Below are 25728 nucleotides of genomic sequence, written 5' to 3'. Positions count from 1 at the left end.
TAAATGAGTACCTGTGCGGGAAAGGCTTATGTGCCGTGGCTGCATACAGCGCCGAATGTAAACGGATGACTTATATCGCAGTGATCGGGGATAAAATGAGTTTAGTATCATATCAGACTATAAACCCATGCCTTTACCTTTGCATCATTAAAATACATAGGTGATGAATCTCCTAAATTACATCCTATACGCTATTTGCAAGCATGTTCATGGTGTACAAACATTATTTTCGCTGTTAGTGTTAAATATTACTTTTAATGTTAGTTTCACTTTCCATGGTTACAGGTAACGTCATACAGGTTTTCTATCGCCTGGTCACGGATATTTCCTAAAGGTCGAGGTTCTGTCAACCAAGAAGGCGTGAATTATTACAAGAGGCTGATCGCCGAGCTAAGAGTGTGGAACATCAAACCCATCGTGACCTTGTACCACCTTGACCTCCCGCAAGCGCTCCATGGTAACGAGGATTATCGTATTGAAATATTTTGTAGCAACGACATGTAATATTGTCAATTTTGGTTTGACTGATAAAACAGTCATGTGCATCTCTAACTGCTTTTGCGAAGCGGTCATGTTTGGCTTTTTTTCTTTTAGATGAAGGTGGGTGGATGAATACTTCAACAATCGATGCTTTCATTCAATATGCCAACGAGTGTTTCTGGCAATTCGGAAACGAGGTGGTGTATTCTTTATCGCATCAAAATTTATATTCATAATTGTTTTCAAATGTTGCTTTTGTGACATTTTGCATTTACACAAATAGTAAGTGGTAATTAAAGCGAGTCAATTTGTAAATCAAAATTGCTTTTACAAGCGCTAAAGATTATGGCAAGTACTGAAGATAAAAAATGTATATGAAGCATAGAGCAAATAAAAAAAATCAGTTAGACATGTTACATTTCTAAGCCTTTAAAATCAAGAATGTACCAAAAACAAAGCAACATGGAAATATTCCTATGTTTACAGACAAAATCGAACTGCCGTGCGTTTTCAATATTTTACTAAACGCTTTCCGCAGGTGAACATGTGGATCACTATTAACGACCCCGCCCTTGTGAGTAGCCAGGGGTCGCTCTCCGGGTACCTGTCCGGCGGGAGATCAACAGCCGACACCTTCATGCGGGCACATAACCTCCTGATTGCGCACGCGCGCGTGTACCAATTATACACAGATAACTATTGGGACGCGCAAAACACAGGTGGAAGTAACGTACCCTGGATAGTATTTTTTTTTGGAGCCCAGTATATTCAAATAAATATATAAAATCATGTTAAATGAGAAAAAAAATGACAAAGAGCAATGAAAAAAAAAATCCCCACCCTCTGATATTGGAATCATAATTCCAATATCAGAGGGTGGGGATTTTTTGTCATGGCTCTTTGTCAATTTTTTCTCATTAAACATGATTTTATATATTAATTTGAATATATTGGGCTCCTAAAAATATATATATGAAAAATACTATCCTGGGTACGTTACTTCAACCTGTGGCGCAAAACGGTACAAAATATTGAGTCAAAAGTTAAATTATATAGTCATTTTTTCAAGAAACATATTAACGGTAAAGTTTTAAACTATAGCAAAATGTACAACATTTATTTTCGCAAATTTTTTATCGTTTGTATGATATATTTAACGATAAAATAATGTACGGTTAAGATAGCAAACATTTTTTGTTTCTATAAATATTGTTGTTTGTATTGTAAGGTTATATCAGACGTTATTATTCGGCGCTGTAGGTCGCATAGGCCTGGCGCTGAACGCGGACTGGCACGAGCCTCAGGACGAGTTCCGGCCTTCGGACTGGGAGGCGGCCGAAAGGGCGATGGAAGCGACGGTCGGTTGGTTCGCATCCCCGGTGCTTAGGGGCGACTACTCGCAGAGTCTCAAGAACATGATCGCCGACAGGAGCATCGCGATGGGCGAGGCGAGGTCCATGCTGCCCGAGTTTAATCAGGAGGAGAAAGATTCATTAAATGGTAATTTCAACGCGTCCATATTTTCGTATTGTTTATACAACCCCCGGTCACCGTCGGGACCATACCCCTAATCACCACCCCACCCACCCCATGCCACATAGGTTGGCTAGTTTAAGTTGATACATGCTTGAACCAATGTTCTATTATGATACTGACGCAAAACAATTCCCTTCCATATTATTGAGTATATACATATTTAACGAGATGAGTTCTGTTTTGGTTCGTGACACCAATTAGTTTTAGTATATAATTTAAAAAAGTCTGATTTCGGTGTTCCACAATCGTTTAACAATAAGCATATAGTGCGTTGCGTATGTGTGTTGTATGATCAATATGAGCGGGCATTGTTTGCAAACAGTGTTTTCTTGTCGATTGATCCAAGCGTGTATCAACTTAAACCAACTATCAAAGGAACTTAGGGTCATGAGTAAGGTACCGATGAAGGGGGAGGGCGAAAACGTTTTGCTGAATGTTCTGCTACTGTACATGCAGTTTATGGTATAACACGAAGAGCTTGTTGTGTAATTGTAAAATCAAGATATCGGATCATTTACTATAAAGGTCCGTTATACTATCGTTTGAACTTTCGCCGGCGGTCGCATCCGTTTTGGTCCAATGTATCCATTTGTCTAAAATGATAATGGATTTTAAAATAACGTAGGAGAAGCGGCTAGCATGACGAGATGCGATGTTTCGCGCTTTTTTGACGAGAGTTTCTTGTTGACAATAACACTCGTTATCATTTAAGTCGTGTTCTGAGAAAACTGGGCATAATGCATGTGCGTAAAGTGTCGTCCCAGATTGCGAACTGCACAGGCTAATCAGGGACGACACTTTCCGCCTAAATTGGATTTTTGCTAAGAAGAGACTTCATTTTATACGATAAATGTCATAAAAGCGGAAAGTGTCGTCCCTTATTAGCCTGTGCGGACTGCACAGGCTAATCTGGGACGACACTTTACGCACAAGCAGTATGCCCAGTTTTCTCAGAACGCGACTCATTTGATTCGTTCAGGCTCTGTTGACTTTTTCGCCGCCAACATCTTCACGGGAAAGGTGTGCACAAATGACGACTCCCTTACAGGGTTCGCCTGCACTCAGAACGCAAACTGGACAAGGTAATTTTCATTGAAGAAATCATTCAGGTTTCTCGCCGTTTACTATTGTTTTGACAACTATATGCCTGTTTCAAAATTCGGTAACTGCCCTTGCGGTATTACGAGTGAAGTGTCCAATTTACTTCCGATTACTGGATATTAGTATCTACCAACAAATATAAAAGTAATATCATCCGTTTGATTTTCATTCATTGATTGAGTTATAGTGTAACAAGGAACTTATAAAAGCTATATTATTTTACTGAACTTAATTAATGGACGATAGGTATAAAATTATTTGTTGTTTTTATAATAAGTTTGAAAATTTCACATTGTTAGGAAGTATATACCTTAATAACGCGTTATTTTTGTTTTCGAAGCTTGCTTTCAATTTATGTACAAGGCACGCGGTGGTCAAGCAGTAACTATTATATTTCATGTAAATATGCCTGTACGCGAAGTGTCGTGACTCAGAAACAGTTCGGAAACAATGCACTCAGTGGACATAGGGTTAGAAATGTTTCCTTGCACAGGATGGTTTATAATGCGATGACACATAACCCGCGAAAATAAGGCCTATGTTTGATTGATACTCCTAAGGTTTAAATGACGTCATCATTTCTAAACCAGCTCGGCCTCAGCCTGGCTGAAAGTGGTTCCGTGGGCCACAAGAAAGTCTCTCAACTGGATCAAGCGTCAGTACGGGGATATCAACATCTACGTCACAGCGAACGGCGTCTCGGACGCCGGTCAACATCCGCATGACCCAACACGTGTGGAGTACATTCGAGAGAATATCAACGAGGTCCTTAAAGGTCTTCGAAAGGCTTAGCTTTGTTTTCGCTGTTAGAAAATATTGCAGAAATATTTATTCGTCCGTTGCGTATTACACTTGACGAAGATTAAATTGCACGTATTTATTGGTAATGTTAGCACAAATATTTCACATCAGATACATTGGCAGTGAATGCCTTTCGGCCGGTGACTTGCTTAAGAAAACGTAAATCTTATTCAATACAAAATGCGCAATATCATTTTATTGATATTTAGAATGGAAAGATAATAGTGTCCTACGTGTCTTAAAGGGGCCGTCCAGCAGATTTTGGCATGTATTGAAGCTTGTCATTAAATGCTTTATATTGATAAATTTAAACATTTAAACTAAAAATCTCCAGTAAAAAAACAACAAGAATACAATTTAAAAAAAGGAAAAAAAAGTAACCCTCAACAGGGCTCGAACCACTGTCCTGGAGTAAAAAGTCTCCCGCCTAGACCACTCGACCATCCATGTCATGCTTAGAGCCGATGTATTTTTTTACCTATATAAGTAATCCTCGTAGTATCCCACAATTAAACGACAACAGAACTTTCCAAATTATTCAATCGTTTCGCGTCGCACGACGCTTTATAATTTTCAGGTTTTCAAATCATCAAAAGATGCATATAATAGATATATAAGAGCATGGTAAATGGTCAGTATTACTATTTCCTAAAAAAATATCATAACTAAAACGAAAATTTGCGAATCTGAAACAAGTTGTTTTTTATTTTGTCAATTCAATTTACCAAAACGTGATATCTGTTGGACGGCCCCTTTAACCTTGCACATAAATGGAACACCTCTCATCGTTATACCCCCCCCCCCCCTCAGCAACTGTCCTAGACGGGGTCAACGTTAAGGGCTACACGGCCTGGTCACTGATAGACGAGTTCGAGTGGAACAGCGGATATACGGAAAAGTTCGGGCTATATTCAGTTAACTTCACCGACCCCACCCGTACACGCACACCTAAAGAGTCCGCGGTGGTCTACAGGTATTACGCTAATTAGCAAATTAATAAAATAAAAAATAAAAAATACACTAATTAGAATGGCACGTTGGATTAATAGTAGAGGATCTCATGAAATGATATTTTTAGCTAATTTAAATTTTAGAATTTGAATACACTGCGTTCAATGTTTTAATCGCAAACTTGTAATACCTTGCTCTCATTGTTCATAAAACGTGCGCACTGGATGGCTCACATGAAGATGGCGACTTTACAGCTCAGTCGGTAACATACCGTAATTACTCTATGTTTTCGGACACTAAAAATAATTATTTTTTTCATGTCCGAAAATTTAGATACGAAAAATATTCAAAAATTATAGGTGTCCGAAAATTTAGAAATAAAAATTAAGGTGTCTGAAAAATATAATTATATTGAAATAAATGCAATAAATCAATGTGCAATCATTTTCTTGTAATTAACTCTTCTTCTTCTGCTTAAAAAAATAAAAACAACTTCGCAGATTTGCTGACTCTTGCCAGAAATGATGTAGAACAAAAGCGTCAAAACATAAAACATTCTGCTTCCTTAATAGGACGACCCTGTTTCAAATAATGTTGTGGAAATTCATTACTTTCAACCGGTTTACCTGGTTATTTACCCAATTACGCGAATGTAATGGCCCAATGCCCCCAGGCATGAATTTGCAAGGTTTTATGACCTTAATCCGGTTGTAATAATCCATGATCGAAGTGTGACACAAGATAAGCGAAAACAGGACCGAAGTCTGTAAAAAAGAGCGGTAAAATATACTGTCCGAAAATTAAGAGACATTAATTATGGACGAAAACCCGTTTTCGAGTCACGAGAAATAATTATTTTTGCTAAAAAAGAGGGTGTCCGAAAACTTAGAGTGTCCGAAAACTTAGACTACCGGTAATTACGGTATATAGTAAATAAGCTTCTTTTTAACATTAATACATATTCTGTATGCCGTTGTATTCAGGGATATCATAGCGAACAATGGCTTTGTACCGGAATCCTCCAGCACAACCAAGAATGTATCTGACTTCCTGTACGGGCGATTCCCGGACGGATTTAGCTGGATCGCAGCCACTTCCGCTTACCAGGTGGAAGGCGCTTCAAACGAAGGGGGTAAGAGATCGTATGTGTGAACGTAATTGTTATTCCGCAAATTTGATTTTTGGCAATACTCACTGATCGCGGAGTTCCACCATGTAAAATCAGTAAACGTTTAAACAATAATTATCTGATCGGAGCATCCATACATTAGCGTTGTTTGTAAGAACAAATAAGTTAGGAATTTAAAGAAAAAGAAACAGGGTAACGAAGAAAAAAGTATATAGTTGAGAAAATCAATAATGAGCGGCATGTATGTAGCTATTTTTCTAAATGATTTTGGCTTGTACTTAACAGACTTGGCGAATTTGCAAATCAACTCGTTGTTATGCAAGCGAGAGCGACTGAATATCTTTTGTTTTGTGCATTATACCAAGGCCTGTCTTGGGGGTTTGCGTTTTTTCAGGCCGAGGACAGACTATTTGGGACACGTTCTCCCGCACCCCAGGGAAAATAGCAAACAACGACAACGGGGACATTTCTGCCGACGCCTTTCACCACGTGTTTGATGACGTGCGCATACTTAAGGCACTTAAGGTAATTTAACACATTGGTTGTATAAGGGTACTACTTGCAAGAACTAATTTGATTGTTCAAGTATTGAAAAATAATAATATGAACATTGCGTACGTACTTAATTATTATTGCAGGTAAAAAAGAATTGTTTCATTTATGTTTATTCACTAAAATTTAAATACTTAATCATATCTTTTTCACATATATTTTAATTTAAAAAATCCTTAAGTTGTGTAAAGTCTACAAAATTAATCATTGTTTCGGTAAGTTTAAAGAAAAAGATTGCAAACTTTTCCAGGTGACCCATTATCGATTCTCAATCGCATGGTCGCGCATCTACCCACAAGGAACGGGTGCGGCGCCAAATCGCGAGGGCGTTGCATACTATAACGAGCTGATTGACACGCTTCTTGCGTCAGGGATCCGCCCCATGGTGACCCTGTACCACTGGGACCTGCCCCAGGCCATACAGGACCGCGGCGGCTGGATGAACAGATCGACCTCAGAGAGCTTCGTCCAGTACGCCGATAAGTGCTTCGAGTTATTCGGAGATCGAGTGAGTGCTTACAGTCACCATTAACCCATTTATACCTAGTGGACTCTCCCATCCTTCTAAATTGGATCAATTTATTTTCAAAATTAGGGATGTCTAGTATATTTATTTCTATATTAAGAATATTTGTTACAGAAAATCCTTTCAGCAAACAGCGCATAATGCGGCGTCTCATCTGGGTCTACGCTGTTTGCAAAGGCCTTTTTTTCTAGACGCTAGGCATAAATGGGTTAAAAACATTGAAAATAGCCTTAATCGTTTGCCTTATTTAAAAAAAAATTGCGATATATAAATAGAAACAAACTATGCAACTCTTCGTTTGCAGTAATATTTAATACTAGTAACGACTACACGGTAGCATACAACATACTATCGATGTCATAACAATAAAGTAAATATCGTCACTTGTAAAAGAAAAACAAATAGTACACCGTTGTTCAATTAAGGTGAGATCGTGGATCACCCTCAACGAACCGTATGTGGTGTCCCTTCTAGGACATGAAACAGGCAAATTCGCTCCAGGTCAGTGTGTGTTTCTGTTCCTTTGCGCATATATGAGCCTCGTTCTGGGACTTCCTTTAAACTAAAACTTTCTTAAAAGCAGAAAGCGTCGTCCCTGAATGGCCTGTGCGAATTACAAGGCTTATCTGGGACGACACTTTACGCAAATTGATTTTGCCCATTTTTCGCAAAACGAGGCTCATGTGTTCTACCAGTGTTTGCGTATGGCGTCTGAAATATTGTCATGCGTATATAAACATGTACATCCAATCTTACTATCATATGAGTCCTATGTTGTAAAATATAGCAACGTGTTTATGGCAACCTACCGGTGTATCCTTAGGAGACAAAAGGAGTTCATCCGGTCTATTCGTGTGCGCTTGGTTTCACGTGTCTGTTTGTTAAAGTTTTCGGGTGTCATCCGAATTCGGAATCTGAAATAACTCAAAAAGTTCTTAAGCTATGTTGATGATAATTGATATGGTTATATGGCCATGTGGGGAATATGCACACTATTTTAGTTTTTTGTCGACATATTATGATTGCCATGGTAACGGAATTAATGTTCACTAAGAGCTGGATCATGCGATACCCCAAAAACCTCAAAGCATGTGCATATGAAAAATATGAACGTTAATTCAGCTTGTGTCAGACATAGATTTTGGTTGCTATAGTTACAGAAAATATTAAACCTAAAGTCTGCATCCTGCCATAACTTTAAAAGAATGTTAGATGTGTAAATGAAACTTATAGAGATCCTGGTTCTTTTACTTCGACAACATTGGAGGGGACTAAGATATAAACGTGTAAACAAACTGCTACTACTGAGTATAATATAATGCACATAATTATCCATTAATTATACATGGCAAGCTAAATAGGCGTATGTATAATTGGTATCATATAATTATTCATCATGCTTGTTAAAAGGCAAAACTGTTTTCTTAGTATCACCGCAAACTAACGTTCATTTACTCAAGTTTAACATGTTAAATCAATTACAGGTATCCGAAGTAACGGTACCAAGACGTATATTGTCTCCCACAATCTGATCATCGCTCATGCCCTGGCATACCGACTTTATGAAAGCAAGTACAGGAGCAGCCAACACGGTAACGTTATAGTTGTGAAGGTTTGTTTAACCCATTTATGCCAAGCGTCTAGAAAAAAGGCCTTGGCAAAAAGCGTAGACCCAGATGAGACGCCGCATCACGCGGCGTCTAATCTGGGTCTGCGCTGTTTGTTTAAAGGAATTTTTGTAAGAAATATTCCAAATATAGAAATAAATATACTAGACATCCCTAATTTTGGAATTAAATTGATCCAATTTAGAAGGATGGGGGAGTCCACTAGGCATAAATGGGTAAATGATTGAGCAACCAAGTAGGTTTTATATTCATGAATTCTACGAGTGTGTGTTAACAAAGAGCATTCAACAGTCGATACGTTTCGACCCGATCGTTACAAACGTTTTAATAGTCCATTAAACCATATTCAAAACAATACTGATCCATAAACAGGAACACCTTTTCCGAAAATAACTTGTGTCCCATGCATTGTTTCTTTTTTTGTATAGCAAAACATTACTCGATAAATTAAGGTTGTACCTTTTTCTCCGTTTTATAACTATTGTCGACGTTGTTGTTGTCTTTTTGTTTAACCGCATGCTTAAAGCTCCTACTTGCTGTCGCCTTGGTTGAGTGTACGTGTAAGCATACGCTATTGTATGGGTGCAGTTATTTGTCAAAACTTATTTGTACGGTTTCTTCATCTTTTATCTTGAACATTTAATTAACTGAACTAACACGTAAACCATATGTATATGGCCCAGCTTGTCGCCTGTAAAACTAGTATCTATTGCTCAAAGGACAGAAAGAGGTCAAAGCCCGATTTGGGCATTATGCAGCCGTATTGAATAAATCTTTATAATTCAGTATTCATTTTTTTACTTTGCCACAATGTCTCATCGTATGAAGGAGTATTGCGCCCACGTCCTGTTCTCCTTGCTAAAATCGCAAGATTTGACTGAGAGATCAAATGTGAGGCTTGGAAATGGTTCTGTTGTTGGTGGGATTTTTTTCAATTACTTTAAGTATTCTTGACAATTGGATCGACATTTTGCCGACAGCTACTTTACAGATTAGTATTTATTAACCGAAGAACTTTTTTCAGGACAAGTTGGCATTGCTTTAAACTCAGACTGGTGGTATCCCAAGAACCGATTAGATCCGGCTGACTGGAACGCCGCAGAGCGCGCGCTCGAGTTCCAATTGGGCTGGTTCGCCAATCCCATCTTCGTTGACGGGGATTACCCGGATGTAATGAGGGACTATATCGACATGAAAGGGAAAGATTCGTCAGGAAATAGCAGGCTTCCACATTTTACATCGGAAGAAAAGCAGGCAATAAAAGGTCGGGTAACTGAGGCAGATTATGAATTTTAGCTCATCTGAAAAATCTCAAGAGTTACTGTGGTATGTGGATATTAGGCGTCCTCCGTCGTGTGTCGTCCGTCATCAACAATTTGCTTCAAACATCATATCCTCTTCATACTATTCGAGGAATTTTTACAAAACTTAATAGGGATTGCAAATATGTTCCAACATTTCCGGTCAGCTGCGAATGTAGGTTATAACAGCTATTTATAATTTTGAAAACTATAAACTGCATTAGTAATGTTCTGGGAAACCGCAAGGTACGGGTGATAACTGTTCGGTGCGTAACATCGCATATAGTGATCCTCTACAAAGTTTGTTCAAATGATGCCCCTATGGTTAAAATGGCCATCCCCTGTGGTGACATCATTTATACAAAGTTTCTAATAAAATGACGTCATCTTGAAAACGACCAGGCACAGAAAACGACCAGGCACTCGTTGTGGTCGGAACAGATATATTTAAATCATCGTGTCAAAATCGGCTCCGTTCTGGAGTTTACATGTGTTTAATATAGGTTTATATTTATAATCTTAAAATCTTCTCATCTGAATACGCAAGGCCTGGAGGTTTTGCATCTAGAATATAACATTGTATGGTGGTCCTACAGCAAAGTTTTTCAACACATGAATCATTGCCCGCGCATTAGGTATTTTTCTTCACTTATATGCATTTTGGGAAAACATGGTTAAGAGGTTTTGTTTTTGGAATGTTACACTCTATGGTAGTCAACTACCAAGTTTCTTTAAACCATGCCGCTTGGTTCAAAATAGTTATTTCCCTGGAGTAACTTATCTCTCTGATATGTATATATTGACAACACTTTTTAATAAATATTTGTCAAAACAATAAAGCTCAATTAAAACCCTTAATAATGTTATGTCATTATCATCATTATATCGTCCTGAGCAAGTGTTTTCATATTATGCCACTTGAATCAAGCTGATGACGTCTCAGGGTATAACGTAGCTTAAATACAAATTGACAAGGGCATTTTTCTTTGATACTACAAGTCCAGCATGTTAAGAATTTGATGGGTAACATCATGTTATGGTCGTCTTATAAATTTATTAAAATATGGACTTCTCTGATAACTTGTTTTTCTTAGCGTACGTAGTATTAACTTGAAAAAGTCGTGACTAATATTACTCTAGTATTAAACATGTGAATTAAGGTGAACCATTCAGGGCCATCGTGGCGTTTATGTTAACTTATGATTATTTTTTTTAATTTTAATTTCATTCATTTGTTTGAATCGAATTATATGCGAGTTGACAATTTTCAGCATCATTATTACACAACGTGGTCGTTAAATATCGTCGAGTTAGTTAACCCCATATTTATGCACTACTCATTTAGTACGAATTCTGTTTTGTATTTGTACGCTCAAAATTAATGCATAGATGATATATTACTCTTACAATACTTGTCCGTATGTTGTTTGAATCGAATTATATGCGAGTTGACAATTTTCAGCATCTTATTACACAACGTGGTCGTAAAATATCTCCGAGTAAGTTAACCCCATATTTAAGCACTACTCATTTAGCACGAATTTTGTTTTATATTTGTACGCTCAAAATTAATGTATAGATGATATATTTCTCTTACAATACTTGTCCGTATGATAACAAATTTTGCTTGATGAAAAAATAACGTCACCCCGTTTAGGTTCGGCGGACTTCCTGGGTTTGAACCACTACACGTCATCCCTGGCGGCCCACAATACGTGCGGGCATGATGAGAAAGGGTACAATTGTGACATGGAAGTCCAGCAGAGCTTCGACTCGGCCTGGCCCAGGTAACAAACGCTCTGAAGCTCGGCTTGAGAGAGAAAAATATATAAGTGGGGTTCCGAGTTGTTTATCGTATGGCAAAGATGGTGTGAACGTCGCCTGCACTCATATTTGGAAAGAAAATATGAAAGAATTAAGATGTTCTTACGTTTGCACGCTTTACATAAAAGAACGCATTGGAAATAAGAAACCAAATGGGTAACAAGGAATAAATGTCAATACATTTATTTCCGGATCAATTATGCGAAATGCGTTTTTTTTATGTTTCATATGTTCCAGAGTAGTAAAACTTTTGCTATAGATTATTAATATACTAAATGCTTCAAAATTATCCGCATGTTGTACATGTTGAAAACCTATATATTATATACATTAATTGTTTATATATCTATACATTAACTGTTGTTGTTATTTTAATTAAGCAGAAAATGTCGAAATTATTTGGTTATCGTATTTAAAAAGAAGCCCAGTTTCCTTTTAAAGCATTAATTCTTGCAAAATGTTACCATACGACAGTTCCGCTGCCTCTTGGCTGAAGATCAACCCTGAGGGCATACGGCGGATCGCGAGCCACATCCACCGGAAGTACAACGGAATTGCTTTATACGTTACGGAGAATGGTCTTCCTGACAGCAACGGCACCATACACGACCAACACCGCATCGACTACCTCCGCAGCTACGCCAACGAACTGCTCAAAGGTTGCTATAGAAACGCGGCGTCACATGATTATCAATACGTGATTGATATTTAAATTAAAAAAATACTGGTTGCCAAAGCTTTTAGCTATGAATGGGATTTCGCAATAAAGCTTCAAAATGATTAACATATGCAATAGAAGTCAGTGTTGTAATGCTCTTTGTTGTCAAGTATAAATTACGGAATCTGGATAGTGCCATCTTTGATCTCGCCCTTCTTTCATCAAGGGCGACACACGACACATGAAGCGATACACGATATTTTGCGCGACACACGAAGCGACACACGATATTTTGCGCGATACACGAAGTGACGCGCGAGAATGTACCACAAAATATCGCCCTTGTATTGGTAGCCCAAAAGGTGATATACCGTGGTAAATATCACGTGTCGCTTCGTGTATCGCGCAAAATATCGTGTGTCGCTGCGTGTATCGCGCAAAATATCGTGTGTCGCTTTGAGCATCGCGCAAAATATCGTGTCTCGCGTTCACACGAAACACGAAGCGACACACGATATTATTCGCGACACACGAAGCGATACACGATATTTTCTTATTCAAATATCGCCCATATTATCCAAATCTCGTGTATCGCGGTCTAATTCAGACCGCGACACACGACACATGAAACGATACTCGATATTTTTCGCGATACACGAAGCGACGCGCGATATTTGTTATGTTCAAATATCGCTGTTATAATATCGCCTGACGACTCTCTCGTTTTTAAACGCTGTTACAGTAATTTTTAACCATTTATTATCAATATACTTGATGCACATGCTTGATGACGTAAAAATATCCCCCTTTTGTCTCCCCTGATTTGTTGAAAACGCGAGAGTCGACAGGCGATATTATTACAGCGATATTTGAACAGTACAAATATCGCGTGTTTAACAAACTTCAGTTGAATTTTGAATTTGTAAGTTTAAAAACCGAGGACACTTCTTTCTTGTAATAGATAGATGATGTTTTCTGCTTAAAGGACACATTCGTACTTAAATTTAGTAGATAGTATGCATTGTCGTATTTACTTCAGCAATCCAATTGGACGGTTGTAACGTTAATGGATACGCCATATGGTCGCTGATGGACAACTTTGAATGGAGTTCCGGGTACACGGAAAAGTTTGGCCTCCTCCATGTGAACTTCTCCGACCCGGCTAGAAAACGAACACCAAAAGAATCGGCCTTTTGGTATAGGTAAGGAACGCGCGTTTGTTGCACGTTTTGACACAAGCTCTGAAATTGAGGTCATTTCATTTGTATTTCTATGCTAAGACTATAATTTATCTGAAGGTTGTAATCCTATACGAGGAGAAGTATGTCATGACCATTCTTTTTTTGTAACACACATAAGGCTTTTGACGAAACGTCGTATGCATAAATCCATTCCTCTGATGAGGAATGATGTGATGCAATGTGCTCGACCGATATACTTCTAGGCACAACTACCACGGTAGAAAGCTTTGAGTTGTTGTTGCTGTTTTTTTGGCGTTTTTTTGTGCAATAATATGCATATAGCCTATTTATTAATAAATATTCAAAACAAACATAAACAATGCTGACTTTAGAATTATTTTATTTCCAGAAAGCTGATCGAGAACAACGGGTTTGTCCGATTACCTCCCTCCCCCGAGAGCGACGACTTCCTATACGGCCGGTTTCCGAACGACTTCATTTGGTCTGCGGCCACAGCGGCGTACCAGGTGGAGGGCGCTTGGAACCAGGGAGGTAATGATTACTTTGCATTGCATTCAGCTAACCTGACGTGCGACAATATGATTGTTAAGTCTCCATTTATATTAATTATAAACGAACATATAATTTAGCAAATCGAGTTATATTTTATTTCGTTTGTAAAATCTTAATTCACCGATTTTATGGCAATCTATTTCAATTTTGTAAATTTATATCGTACCATATTCACCCGCTATTAAAAATCTGAACAACTGCGTTCGTATACAGAGGGGGTAATCATGTGATAGTCAAGATGGCGATGTCCATGCCGAGACAGTTTTTTCGCCGTTTTATATACATTATATTTATATACATTATAACTTTTGTTTTATTTTTGAATGACGCTCCCTGTCCAGCCATATCAGTAAACATGTGATTAGCGTTTATTTCGTAATAAAATTCGATTTATATGTCGACTTTACTCCCCGCAAATTTTCTTAGTGGAGCGTAATTAGGTCATCCCACTTAAAATTTCGTATCGAGTTAAGTCGAAGGATCTAGCGAATAGTTATTCGAAATAAACGCTAGTTAAACTACAAGTAAAAGGGGAATAAAACGGCGAAAAATACCTGCCTCGGCATGGACGTCGCCATATTGACTATCACGTGATTAACCCATCTGGTATTAAACGATTTTAATTGGTGCGGTTATAAGTACCGGTATGACGTCAATAACAGGACGTGGTCCAAGTATCTGGGACAATTTCACGCACATACCAGGCAAGATCGTGAACAGCGACACGGGGGACGTGGCCACGGACAGCTACCACATGTACCCAGAAGACATCAACCTGTTACGATCACTCAAGGTAGGGGAGATATATCTCGCATAAGTTATATCGTGATTTGGCTACAGACAGCTACCACCTTTACCCAGAGGACATCAATCTGCTAGGAACACTTAGGGAAGGGTTGATAACTTTCGCCGCAATATTTATAGAGTTGTTGGATGTCGTTTTTCACTTTAGTGCAGATGGTTTAGCAACATAAAGTAATCACCTCTACCCAGAGGACATCAACCTGCTACGAGCACTCAAGGTAGGGGAGATAACCTTATGTCGAAGTGTTTAAGGGTTGTTTCCCTTTTTGTTTTGCTTTTGCTATCGTAGTTTGGCAACAGGCAGACTCGCTACCAAGTGGAAATTAGCGTGTTGCGAGCACTTAAGGTAGGCGAGTACATTCTTTCTTCAGTTTTAATGGTAGTTGCCCTTTGTTGTTTACGTTTGCATAGGTTACACTTGTCGGTCAATGTAATGCAATCTGCAATGATTATTGTTGGTAATTATAATTAACTGAATGAACATACATTCATATACGTGCATTTTAGTTTGATTATTGCAAAATGCTCCTATCAGGGCTAATACATTCTCCGCAATAATTTATAATACGTTGTATATCGGCAAAAAAGCAGATCCTAAAAAATTCACATTTCTTTTAATCCTTGAGAAGTATTAAAATGCATATGTATAATGAAAGTATTATTTTGAAATCACGCCCAAACAGGGGTCGGTTTTCACAAATGAATCTTACCGTCAATGCTTAACTCTTTCAGTGCTGGAACCGAATTTTGAAGGCCTTTGCAAACAGTGTGGATCCAGATGAGACGCCACAGAACGTGGCGTCTCATCTGGATCCAAACTGTTTGCTTTTCTGTTAGTATTGTTTGAAAAAAAATCAAAGATAATGCTAATTTATGAAATTCAGCAAACAACATTTTAGCAGACGACAAATTTCCCAGCATGCAAAGGGTTAACGATTACCTGTCTACTGCAGGTTACCCATTACCGATTCTCCATCTCCTGGTCAAGAATCATGCCGAACGGTCACGCCACGTACATAAACCATGAGGGTGTGCAGTACTACAATAGCCTGATCAACATGTTGCTCCAGTCGCACATTGTTCCAATGATAACCCTGTTTCACTGGGACCTTCCGCAAGCGATCCAAGTTGAGAACGGAGGGTGGCCTAACAAAACTACCGCAATTCTGTTCGAACAGTACGCTGACTTTTGCTTCAGGGAATTCGGTGATCGGGTTAGTAGAATAAGTATTTTAATGAATGAAATACCTCTTATAAGGTATAGATGGCTATTTATAGATTGATATATGCCAAATAATATACTCTCTGACCTTGATGTATGCTATTACGTCGAAAAACATACTGTTTTGTTTATAAATGCTTGAAATTTGTTTGAAGCCATTTTCCTATGCTGCGTACATTTAACAAACTGAATTAAAGATTTGTAAATTAAGTCGCTGTAAGTTGCATTTTTGTTTGCACTGATTGTTTCAAGAAACTATAAAACTACGTTTCTTAAGGTGAAATTCTGGATCACTATCAACGAGCCTTGGGTTGTGGCCTTTTTAGGATATGGTAATGGCCAGAATGCACCAGGTATAGTAAACGCATTGTCAATCATTGTATTTGTACATGCTACGTTATGGCGTTTTGAGATATAATACACCATTATGTATTTTGTTTTCCAACTTTGGAACGCATTTCATGAAAATCCCTAAGATGTCAAAATAACATGCACTGATTAAGATTTGATCAATTTAATGTCATAGTGATTAAATAAATGTAGGCAGTTATTCTTATGTTGACATATCGTCTATGCTCTCAGGTATAAGCGAGAGTGGGACGATGGACTATTTGGCCGCTCACACATTGATTCTAGCACACGCCAAGGCCTACAGATTGTACGAACGCAAATATAAAGCCGCGCAGAAAGGTATTCAGAGGCGAAGCATTCCTATGGATTTTTATCCTTTTAAAAAATGAAGATTGAAACAAACGCGCATAAGTGTCATGTTTACAATAAAAAGACATTATTTATCCTTTCCAGTTATTTATATACATGTATCACTATCTTAAAAAAGGGAAGTATCTGCTTCAAATAGTGAGAACATTACATGTTTTACAGTGTGTTTTTTTGCTGTTGTTACAGAACATTTTCCATGTCCCTCAGAATAAAAACAAAAAATGTAAATGATCGCCCATGATGTTCAGTCGATATAAGTGTTATTTTTCCTCTCGTCGATATGAAACTCGTAAATGCTAGTTTAGTAAATGCTTAAATTTAAAATCAATATTTTATGACCCGCGTCATGCGAAAATGACTCTTATCGCATTTGCGCAAAGCTTAACTAGAGACCAGCCTGCGCATCCGCCAAGTCTGGTTAGAACCTAACATGTCCACAAATGAGACTTCGGAACCCAGCGTTAAAGCGTTACTCCTGACCAGACGACTCGACTGCTCATGTATATCGCATAAAGGCCATGTTTGCAAGACGCTAATCATATCGAGACAAACGGAACTCCTCTAAATTTTCAATATGATGACTCTTAAGTATATGTTGCACCAGTTGTTCATACAAATGTTCTTTCTACATTATAGGTCAGGTGAGCATAACACTGAATTGCGATTTCGCAGTACCCAAGGATCCAACCAACATCCTGGATCTGGAGGCCGTGGACAGACGTCTGGAGTTCCATCTTGGATGGTATGGGAACAAAAATATGCTGAACGCTTACACTTTAAACTGTGTGAGTCAACTGCACTGCTTGTTCATGCATGACGTAAGACGACGGTTGTATTAATTATATAATTATTATGTGACGTACTGACGTACACTCTGTTGTATGTACTTCACTTATTTGAGCTTGTTTTCGCAAAAGCGGTCCTTAGCAATACGCGCCCATAGTTTGCAATTTGCATGTTGTGTACCTGCTTAAGGTTTGCCCACCCGATATACGTGGACGGAGACTACCCGCCGGTGATGAAACTCCAGGTTGCACAAAAGAGCAAAGAACAGGGGCTTCACCAGTCGCGACTTCCGGTATTTACAGACGAAGAAAAGAGGCTAATCAAGGGTGTGTAATAGGGTGGGTTCGGGCGGTATACCAACCAAGTTGACGATTTTATAGATTTGACACTGTTTGCCGTACCATAGTTAAAAGCTCACAGTCAAAGCATCACAACAATAATAACGATACTATTGACAATATGTTTTATTTATATTTTGGATTCTTTTTACTTTCTTGAAACAAGGACTATACGTAGAAAACATGCGTACCTTACATAATGCTGTCGTTTACACCTTTTATCCCGTGAAGAGAGACATATATATATGTACTTGTAAAGCATAATTCTAGTTCTAATTCCAGTTGCAAATGTTTAGTCAGATCATGCAAGAAGCGAATAATTTCTACCCCATCATGTTTTAGGACATTAAAAACGCTTTGTCGTTAAGATTATCGACTCGTAAACCACGCCCAATCGCTTCCTAGCACAATGCCATTGTTAGCATGGATATATTGTATTTGTATTTGGTATACAATACATCTCTGTGTTTTTCAGGCTCCTACGATTTCTTCGGCCTCAACCAGTACACGTGCGCACGTGTAGCGGACACGACTGCTCCTGCAGACGGCACGTACTACAACGACATGGACGTCGCCGCTGACAGCGACCCGAGCTGGCAAGGGTATGGACTTGGTAGTGAAGTATGAGAGTAAATGATAGTCAATATGTACACAGACATTTTAAATTCAATTTGAGAGAAGCACAGTTCACACAATATACTTTTTAGTGCAGATACTTCGTTTTGTTTTACCCACATTGGTAGTTACGCATACTGTTTGCGTACTTGTTATAACACTTGTTCAGTGTAATGCATATTATTTCAAATGATCCAATATATCATACATATAAATGCGTCTCGATTGGTTAAATATTTGCCAATTAAGTGTAGTACAGCACAAATTGGCGCATCTTATGCATTTATAATAATGCTTCTCATAACTAACAGCCTCCCAACGCCTACACAACTGTATATTTTTAACTAAATATCAAATTTCAAAATTTTAATGTTGACTAACTACCATGGGTTGTGTTCATTGTTTTTGGTTTAATGTTAAGACCAAGAGTTAGATCGAGTTTAAATACTTGTAATTGCGGACCGTGATCGCTATATCCCCACACCGCCTTCAGTTCCGGCTCGAGCTGGCTGTTCGTTACTCCGTTCGCTCATCGCGGCATGGTGAACTGGATCAGACGCCAGTACGGTGACGTACCCATTTACATCACGGAAAATGGTGTGTCCGACACCACGGGCACCTTGGAGGACGACCATCGCGTGAACTTCTATAGGGGCTACATTAATGAACTCATGAAAGGTATGTACACCTGATAATAATTTTAGTATTTTTGGCTAGGCGATACGTAGATATATTTTTGTTTAAAATATTTATCGTTAAAATGATTTACCCCATTACGAACATTGTGCCTTTAATAAACTTAATATCGTCATATTGTCTTGCGATCGACCACGACCCTTATGTCATTGACAACCGACAACCTTGTTCAATGACTATTTCTGTTAATAAAGACGTAAAGGTATTATTATCGGATATCGTTGATTTTATTGCAATTTATGGTTCTTTTTTAAAATATATATTGCTACGATTATTTGCATTTTCCTTATTCACATTAATAGTATACTTCTCAAGGTTATCTCAATTTTAGCGATCAACGTGGATCACGTGAACGTAAAAGGCTACACGGCCTGGTCGCTGCTTGATAACTTCGAATGGTCACGTGGCTACACAGAGAGGTTCGGTATGCACTACGTTAATTTCAGTGACCCTATAGCGCGGCCCCGGACGCCGAAGAAGTCCGCGGTCTTCTATCGAGAAACGATTCTTCGGAACGGGTTCCCTCGAGATCCGGTCCCCAGGCCGAGCATACCGTTTGAGACGGAGTTCTTGTACGGGACGTTCCCGGAGAGGTTTGCGTGGAGCGTGGCGACCGCTTCATACCAGGTGGAGGGAGCATGGGATGAAGATGGTACGTTTTCGGTATAACCATGCTTGTGTATTATGCGTATACGATGGCATCTGGTTATCCAGATATCCGAAGAATGGTCAGGTGCCGAATTTGATTCTTTTACGCACTTACTTTAAGTCATGTAATTGTAATTTATAATTCTAGTTCAAGATATCACGACATTTAATTTAATATTAATAGACATATAAGCATTCTATTCCTCGTTATCCATATGTTATTGGATGGTCAGGTACGTTTGCAGTGTTGTCAGTGTTCCTTTGAGAGGACGATTGCTGCATTTGAGATGATTTAATAATTGGGCATTGCTCTGTGAAAATGGGGTTTAAGGCTTTTGCGTAAAATGTCGTTCCAGATTAGTCTGTGCAGTCAGCACAGGCTAATCAGGGAAGGCATTTTTCACTAGTAAAATATTTTTCGTTTCAAGAAAGTATCTTCTTTGCTAAAAATCCAGTTTAGGCGGAAAGTGTCGTCCATGATTAGCGCAGTCCGCACAGGCCAATCAGGGACGAAACAGGCCAATCAGGGACGACACAGCCAATCAGGGACGACATAGGCCAATCAGGGACGACACGCGCAGTCCGCACAGGCCAATCAGGGACGACACGCGCAGTCCGCACAGGCAAATCAGGGACGACACTTTACGCACAGGCCAATCAGGGACGGCACTTTTCGCACAGGCCAATCAGGGACGACACTTTACGCACATGCATTTAAACCCCTTCTCACAGAGCACGGCCCCATTATAATTATTATTTTTACGTGTGTTATAAAAACAGATCATTGAATGAAGGACTACGACAATCGAATTCTCAATTCATTTTAGGTAGGGGAGAAAGCATCTGGGATAGGTTTTCACACACCAAGAGGATTGTAAATGGCGATACTGGCGATATTGCCTGTGATACATACCACAAATATCTCGAAGATATACAACTGTTAAAGAATTTAAAGGTAGATTTACAAAACACCGTTTTGTGTGGCATTATTATTTATCCATTAAATACAAGGAAAATATTTTGATATTGTATTTTTGTTTGATCACAAAGAAATGAACAGCTTTAATAATGATTGACTGGTTGAAAGTATGCTTTTGCCAGGCGTAAAACAAGATTAAAGTGTAAATGTGATGTTACGTTATTTACTTGAACTGTCGATATATCCTGTAACAGTTTTGTATCATCATAAAGGTTACAGCACAGATGAAATCCGTCTGTTTCAGGTAACCCATTACAGGTTTTCAATAGCCTGGCCTAGGATATTTCCTGATGGGACGAGGCGATCTATAAATGAAAGAGGTATATAATTAAAACAGATTTATTTATAATATTGTATACGTTTATTATTATGCCATATATTTGAAAAGTACTTACAAATGCAGTCAATGGCTGCAAATGGAATGCCATGGGGATGCCCGTTTGTTAAGCACGAGTATGAAAATTTTCTTCAGGTATTGCGTATTATAACAACCTCATAAACGCGCTCTTGGACGCAGACATTGTTCCCATGGTGACCATGTACCACTGGGACCTTCCGCAAGTCCTGGAGGACGTAGGTGGCTGGACAAATAACTCCATTGTGGACCTTTTCACTGACTACGCCGATGTTCTCTATGAGAATTTTGGTGACCGCGTAAGTTTCTTGTGTACCGGTATGTTTTTTTCTAAAAACAGATGCAAATATTTCGATGTATAAACATTAAAAAAGGTTGGATTTTAATGCGTATCTTTTGAATTTGTTTTCCATCTGCTTTGTATTTTAAGTAAAGTAGAAAAAAAGAACACACACACAACAAAATGTAATATTTTTAGATAATGTATACTAATAAACGCTCAGGTGAAGTTCTGGGTGACGCACAACGAGCCGTGGGTGGCGGCTCACCATGGTTACGATAGCGGGGAGCACGCCCCGGGCCGCCTGAACCAAGGCTACATGGCCGGCCACAACCTGCTCAGGTCCCATGCTAGAACTAGTAGGCTCTACAAAGAGAAATATAGCCAAAAGCAGCAAGGTACACTCGGATACAGTTTAGAACAGGGATGAGATTCTTTGAGGTTCTGACATTAGAACAAGGGATAAGCGATTTATAAAAAAAAACTAAGTTCATATGAAGTTCTGGCAAACGTTTTATTTAACCAACAGAAAACAATGCCTGACCAAATTACAGAAGATAAAAAGAAAGTAAGTCTAGCATGATGCTGAAACCCACGGCTTATTTTCGTTTTCCCATTGATTCAAGTCATTCAACGATGCTCTTAAAGACGACTTATCAATTACCTTTGAAATTAACCGATTTGTTATGAGCAGTTTAAACTTCAAGGTTGAGTTTTGGATCACTCACAATGAGCCGTGGGCAGTGAGCGTCAACATATACGGATCAGACCCGTCAAACGGTGGTATTAACGTCTACCGAGCCGCCCACAACCTTCTTAGGTCACACGCTAGGGTGTCGCACTTGCACAGAACTAAATACCGGCACAATAAAGGTACATGCACTTAAATGAGTTCAAACAAGTTTAAGGAAATCAGTCGCAATATAAGTCTTGATTTTTTTTTCAAACCTGAGCAGGAAGTGCTCAAGAGGAGTTATTGAGCTCACACAATGTCCGCCGCCCGTCGTCATCTGATGTGCGGGTGCGATTTGATGTGTTCATTGTTCACTTTCAGCTCGTTTTCATTTTTAACATTTTTGATCCAATCGTTATTTAAAATTTTAAGAATCCTTCTCTTCAATATATCCAAGCCGAGTTCGAACGTTTAAAAACCAAGTCGACAGGCCACTATCGAGGAACATTTATGACCCAATCTTGATGCAAATGTGTCAACAATTGTTTCTTGATAATATCTAGATTTTTAATATGTAATGTGTGATTTAAAAAGGCCACCACGTCACATCTTAGAAAAACCTTGTAACCTCGAAAGAAGCCGCATTTATTTGCATACTTTGATATGACTTGGTAAGAATGTTTATCTTGACAAAATCAATGCCAAGTCTAACGCACACGTGATTAGCGTGTGGCTATGATATTAATTAGTGAAAGCATCATTTTGAATGATAAATAATCATATTATAACGAACAATCAACTTTTCTGAAAAAAATCACTATCAAATATATATATATATATATATATATATATATATATATATATATATATATATATATATATATATATATATATATATATATATATATATATATATATATATATATATATATATATATATATATATATATATATATATATATAACATATTTGATAGTGAAAAATATTATTTGTCAGATAAGTTGATTTTTCGTTATAATATGATTATTTATCATTCATAATGATGTTTTCACTAATTAATATCATAGTCACACGCTAACCACCTGTGGTCTAACGTGTGTTTAAAATTTCAGGTCTTCGGGTCAAATCCTAAAAAACCATATTCCACACCGAAGCCACATTAATGCCTCAATCTTGTTGACGCTAGGCTAAAACAGAAATCGTAAATGATATCGACCTTACGCGCATGACGTTTTTTGTGAGGATAAGTTTTTGTTTTTCGACCGCCGTTTTTATTTCAATTCAAATATGTTTGGAAAAAAATGGGATGTTCGCATACCAATCTGGTAGAATATTGTTTGTCAAGATTTTAGACAACATGCTGCTTTTACGGTGACAATTTGGTGACAAAAATAAAAAAGGCTTTAACAGCAAACACATTACAAAACAAATAAGAACAACACGTATAGTAGAAGATGTTGTGAGCTCTGAAAGTGTTACCGCTGGAACAAATTATTTGTAATCTTTCAACTGTATGGCAATGATACAGAAACTGTGCGTTGTCATGTCAACCGGTATCCCTTATCGGCACATTCCAATCAGTCAATCTATCGTATTAACATAGAAGTTTAACAACTATATGAAGATCATATTCAAAGTCGTGTTTCAAAAACGCTGGTTATTGAAATGATATATCTTATGCTGTTTTGACCTTACTCTCTTTTTATAGTTAGACATCACTCTCCTCGGGTTGCACTATATACTCTATCCGTGAGCTGCCTTAGATATTAACTTATTATTGTAATAATATACCGGTAGATGAAAACGTACTCGCATTATGTGATATTGGCAATACTAAACAAAATTCATGTCCAGAAGCATTATAGAAGTAACACGGAAATTAACTGCAGAAAAGGTGGTGTTTGTACAAATTAATTAGATATTAATTAATTCAAAGTCTGTATGAAAAAAAATTTCATCCAAAATCTAAGCAGCATTTTAAAAGCATCAAATATTTAAACGTAATTAGCACAAGGTCAATAGTACGTTATTGTGTGTAAAAATGAATTAAAATATTCATATTTAGTAATAATGAAACAGTGAACTGTCCCTTAAATAGAAAATGTACGGATTTTGGATTACGGTATGCATAAATAGAACATGCAAGCCCTTGTGGGATAAACGGCATGCATACATAGAACATGCAAACCCTTGTAGGATAAACGGTATGCATACATAGAACATGCAAGACCTTGTAGGGTAAACGGTATGCATACATAGAACATGCAAGCCCATGTGGGATAAACGGCATGCATGAATAGAACATGCAAGCCTTTGTGGGATAAACGGTATGCATAAATAGAACATGAACGCCCCTTTTGGGATAAACGGTATGCATAAATAGAACATGCAAGCCCTAACGGGATAACTGCATGCATAAAAAGATTATGCAAGCCCTAACGGGATAGACTGCATGCATAAATAGAACATGCAAACCCTTGTGGGATAAACGTTTTGCATAAATAGAACATGCAATCCCTTATGTGATAAACGGTATGCATAAAAAAGTTTAAACCAATCCTATTGTAAGCGAATAAAGACACTTGGTTCCCATTCTATTTTAAGTGAAATGTACTTTTAAACAAACCCATATTTACTTCAAATGCATGTAATTTAAACTGACTTTTTATCAGATTTTCGTAATTTGTTAGAAAGTCTTTAATTGTCAATACTTACAAATCTATTGTTATCACTATTTTTCAATAATAAAAAAAAATGGTTTTGCCTTCACCGGGATTATAAGTAAAATATAATGCGCCATTGAGGTTTTAGAAATAAACGTGTATATTTAAAACGCGACGTTAACAATATCTATCTAATTACATATATACTATCGATATTTGTTAATATAAGAACCTAGTATATACTAATACGTGTATGTATTGTTGCAATGAAATGTATTATTACTTTGTTTAATCATAAACTATTTACTTTATAAACACTGAATGACTATGTCTATATGGACTTTGGTCCTTTTGGATGTATTGTCCAATAAACTTGTTAACTTGCTAAACTTGTTAATACATTTTCCAAATAATCGATGTCCATTCGCAACTTATTCGTTATGAGTTGTTCTATCTATTCTATTCAAACTGCTTGGCAAAAATGATTATTCTGTTCAACTATAATAATGTTAAACAAGAAATGGTACGATTTAATATTTAAGGATTATGTCGACGCGCACGTTTGTGATGACAATATAAACGGAAAATGCAATCAATGCCTTATGCGTTTCTTTTACTTGCGCTTTGTTTGCAAGATGTTTATAGAGACGAGTTCTTAGAAATGAAATACTTAGTTAATATTTCTAGACTGCTGTTTCAATTTAAAAA

At 37.8% G+C, this 25728-nt stretch overlaps 1 protein-coding gene across 2 annotated transcripts in view; it reads left to right on the top strand.

The window, feature by feature from the left end:
• Nucleotides 1-25728, top strand: part of LOC127854839 (lactase/phlorizin hydrolase-like) — a 52837-nt gene that overhangs the window by 19719 nt on the left and 7390 nt on the right. The window contains exons 21-51 of one of the 2 annotated variants that reach the window (XM_052389912.1): nucleotides 286-457; nucleotides 595-677; nucleotides 1019-1199; nucleotides 1741-1980; nucleotides 2996-3098; nucleotides 3708-3892; nucleotides 4729-4891; nucleotides 5853-6001; nucleotides 6393-6523; nucleotides 6801-7058; nucleotides 7502-7577; nucleotides 8561-8668; nucleotides 9729-9968; nucleotides 11663-11792; nucleotides 12304-12488; nucleotides 13527-13689; nucleotides 14078-14220; nucleotides 14904-15034; nucleotides 15999-16259; nucleotides 16545-16620; nucleotides 16850-16957; nucleotides 17624-17729; nucleotides 17963-18099; nucleotides 18587-18713; nucleotides 19220-19404; nucleotides 19754-20074; nucleotides 20898-21025; nucleotides 21294-21369; nucleotides 21522-21703; nucleotides 21908-22082; nucleotides 22392-22537. In XM_052389912.1, coding sequence (XP_052245872.1) covers nucleotides 286-457; nucleotides 595-677; nucleotides 1019-1199; nucleotides 1741-1980; nucleotides 2996-3098; nucleotides 3708-3892; nucleotides 4729-4891; nucleotides 5853-6001; nucleotides 6393-6523; nucleotides 6801-7058; nucleotides 7502-7577; nucleotides 8561-8668; nucleotides 9729-9968; nucleotides 11663-11792; nucleotides 12304-12488; nucleotides 13527-13689; nucleotides 14078-14220; nucleotides 14904-15034; nucleotides 15999-16259; nucleotides 16545-16620; nucleotides 16850-16957; nucleotides 17624-17729; nucleotides 17963-18099; nucleotides 18587-18713; nucleotides 19220-19404; nucleotides 19754-20074; nucleotides 20898-21025; nucleotides 21294-21369; nucleotides 21522-21703; nucleotides 21908-22082; nucleotides 22392-22396 — 4728 coding nt within the window. In that variant the 3' untranslated portion in view covers nucleotides 22397-22537. Of the gene's footprint in view, nucleotides 1-285; nucleotides 458-594; nucleotides 678-1018; nucleotides 1200-1740; nucleotides 1981-2995; nucleotides 3099-3707; nucleotides 3893-4728; nucleotides 4892-5852; nucleotides 6002-6392; nucleotides 6524-6800; nucleotides 7059-7501; nucleotides 7578-8560; nucleotides 8669-9728; nucleotides 9969-11662; nucleotides 11793-12303; nucleotides 12489-13526; nucleotides 13690-14077; nucleotides 14221-14903; nucleotides 15035-15998; nucleotides 16260-16544; nucleotides 16621-16849; nucleotides 16958-17623; nucleotides 17730-17962; nucleotides 18100-18586; nucleotides 18714-19219; nucleotides 19405-19753; nucleotides 20075-20897; nucleotides 21026-21293; nucleotides 21370-21521; nucleotides 21704-21907; nucleotides 22083-22391; nucleotides 22538-25728 lie in introns of those variants that run through there. The other variant, XM_052389903.1, reaches the window with a different exon arrangement.

The sequence above is a fragment of the Dreissena polymorpha genome, chromosome 1, assembly GCF_020536995.1.
Source record: "Dreissena polymorpha isolate Duluth1 chromosome 1, UMN_Dpol_1.0, whole genome shotgun sequence".
Classification (NCBI taxonomy): Eukaryota; Metazoa; Mollusca; class Bivalvia; order Myida; family Dreissenidae; genus Dreissena; species Dreissena polymorpha.
The sequence above is the reverse complement of the archived record's forward strand: the minus strand, read 5'-3'. Positions and strand labels throughout refer to the sequence as shown.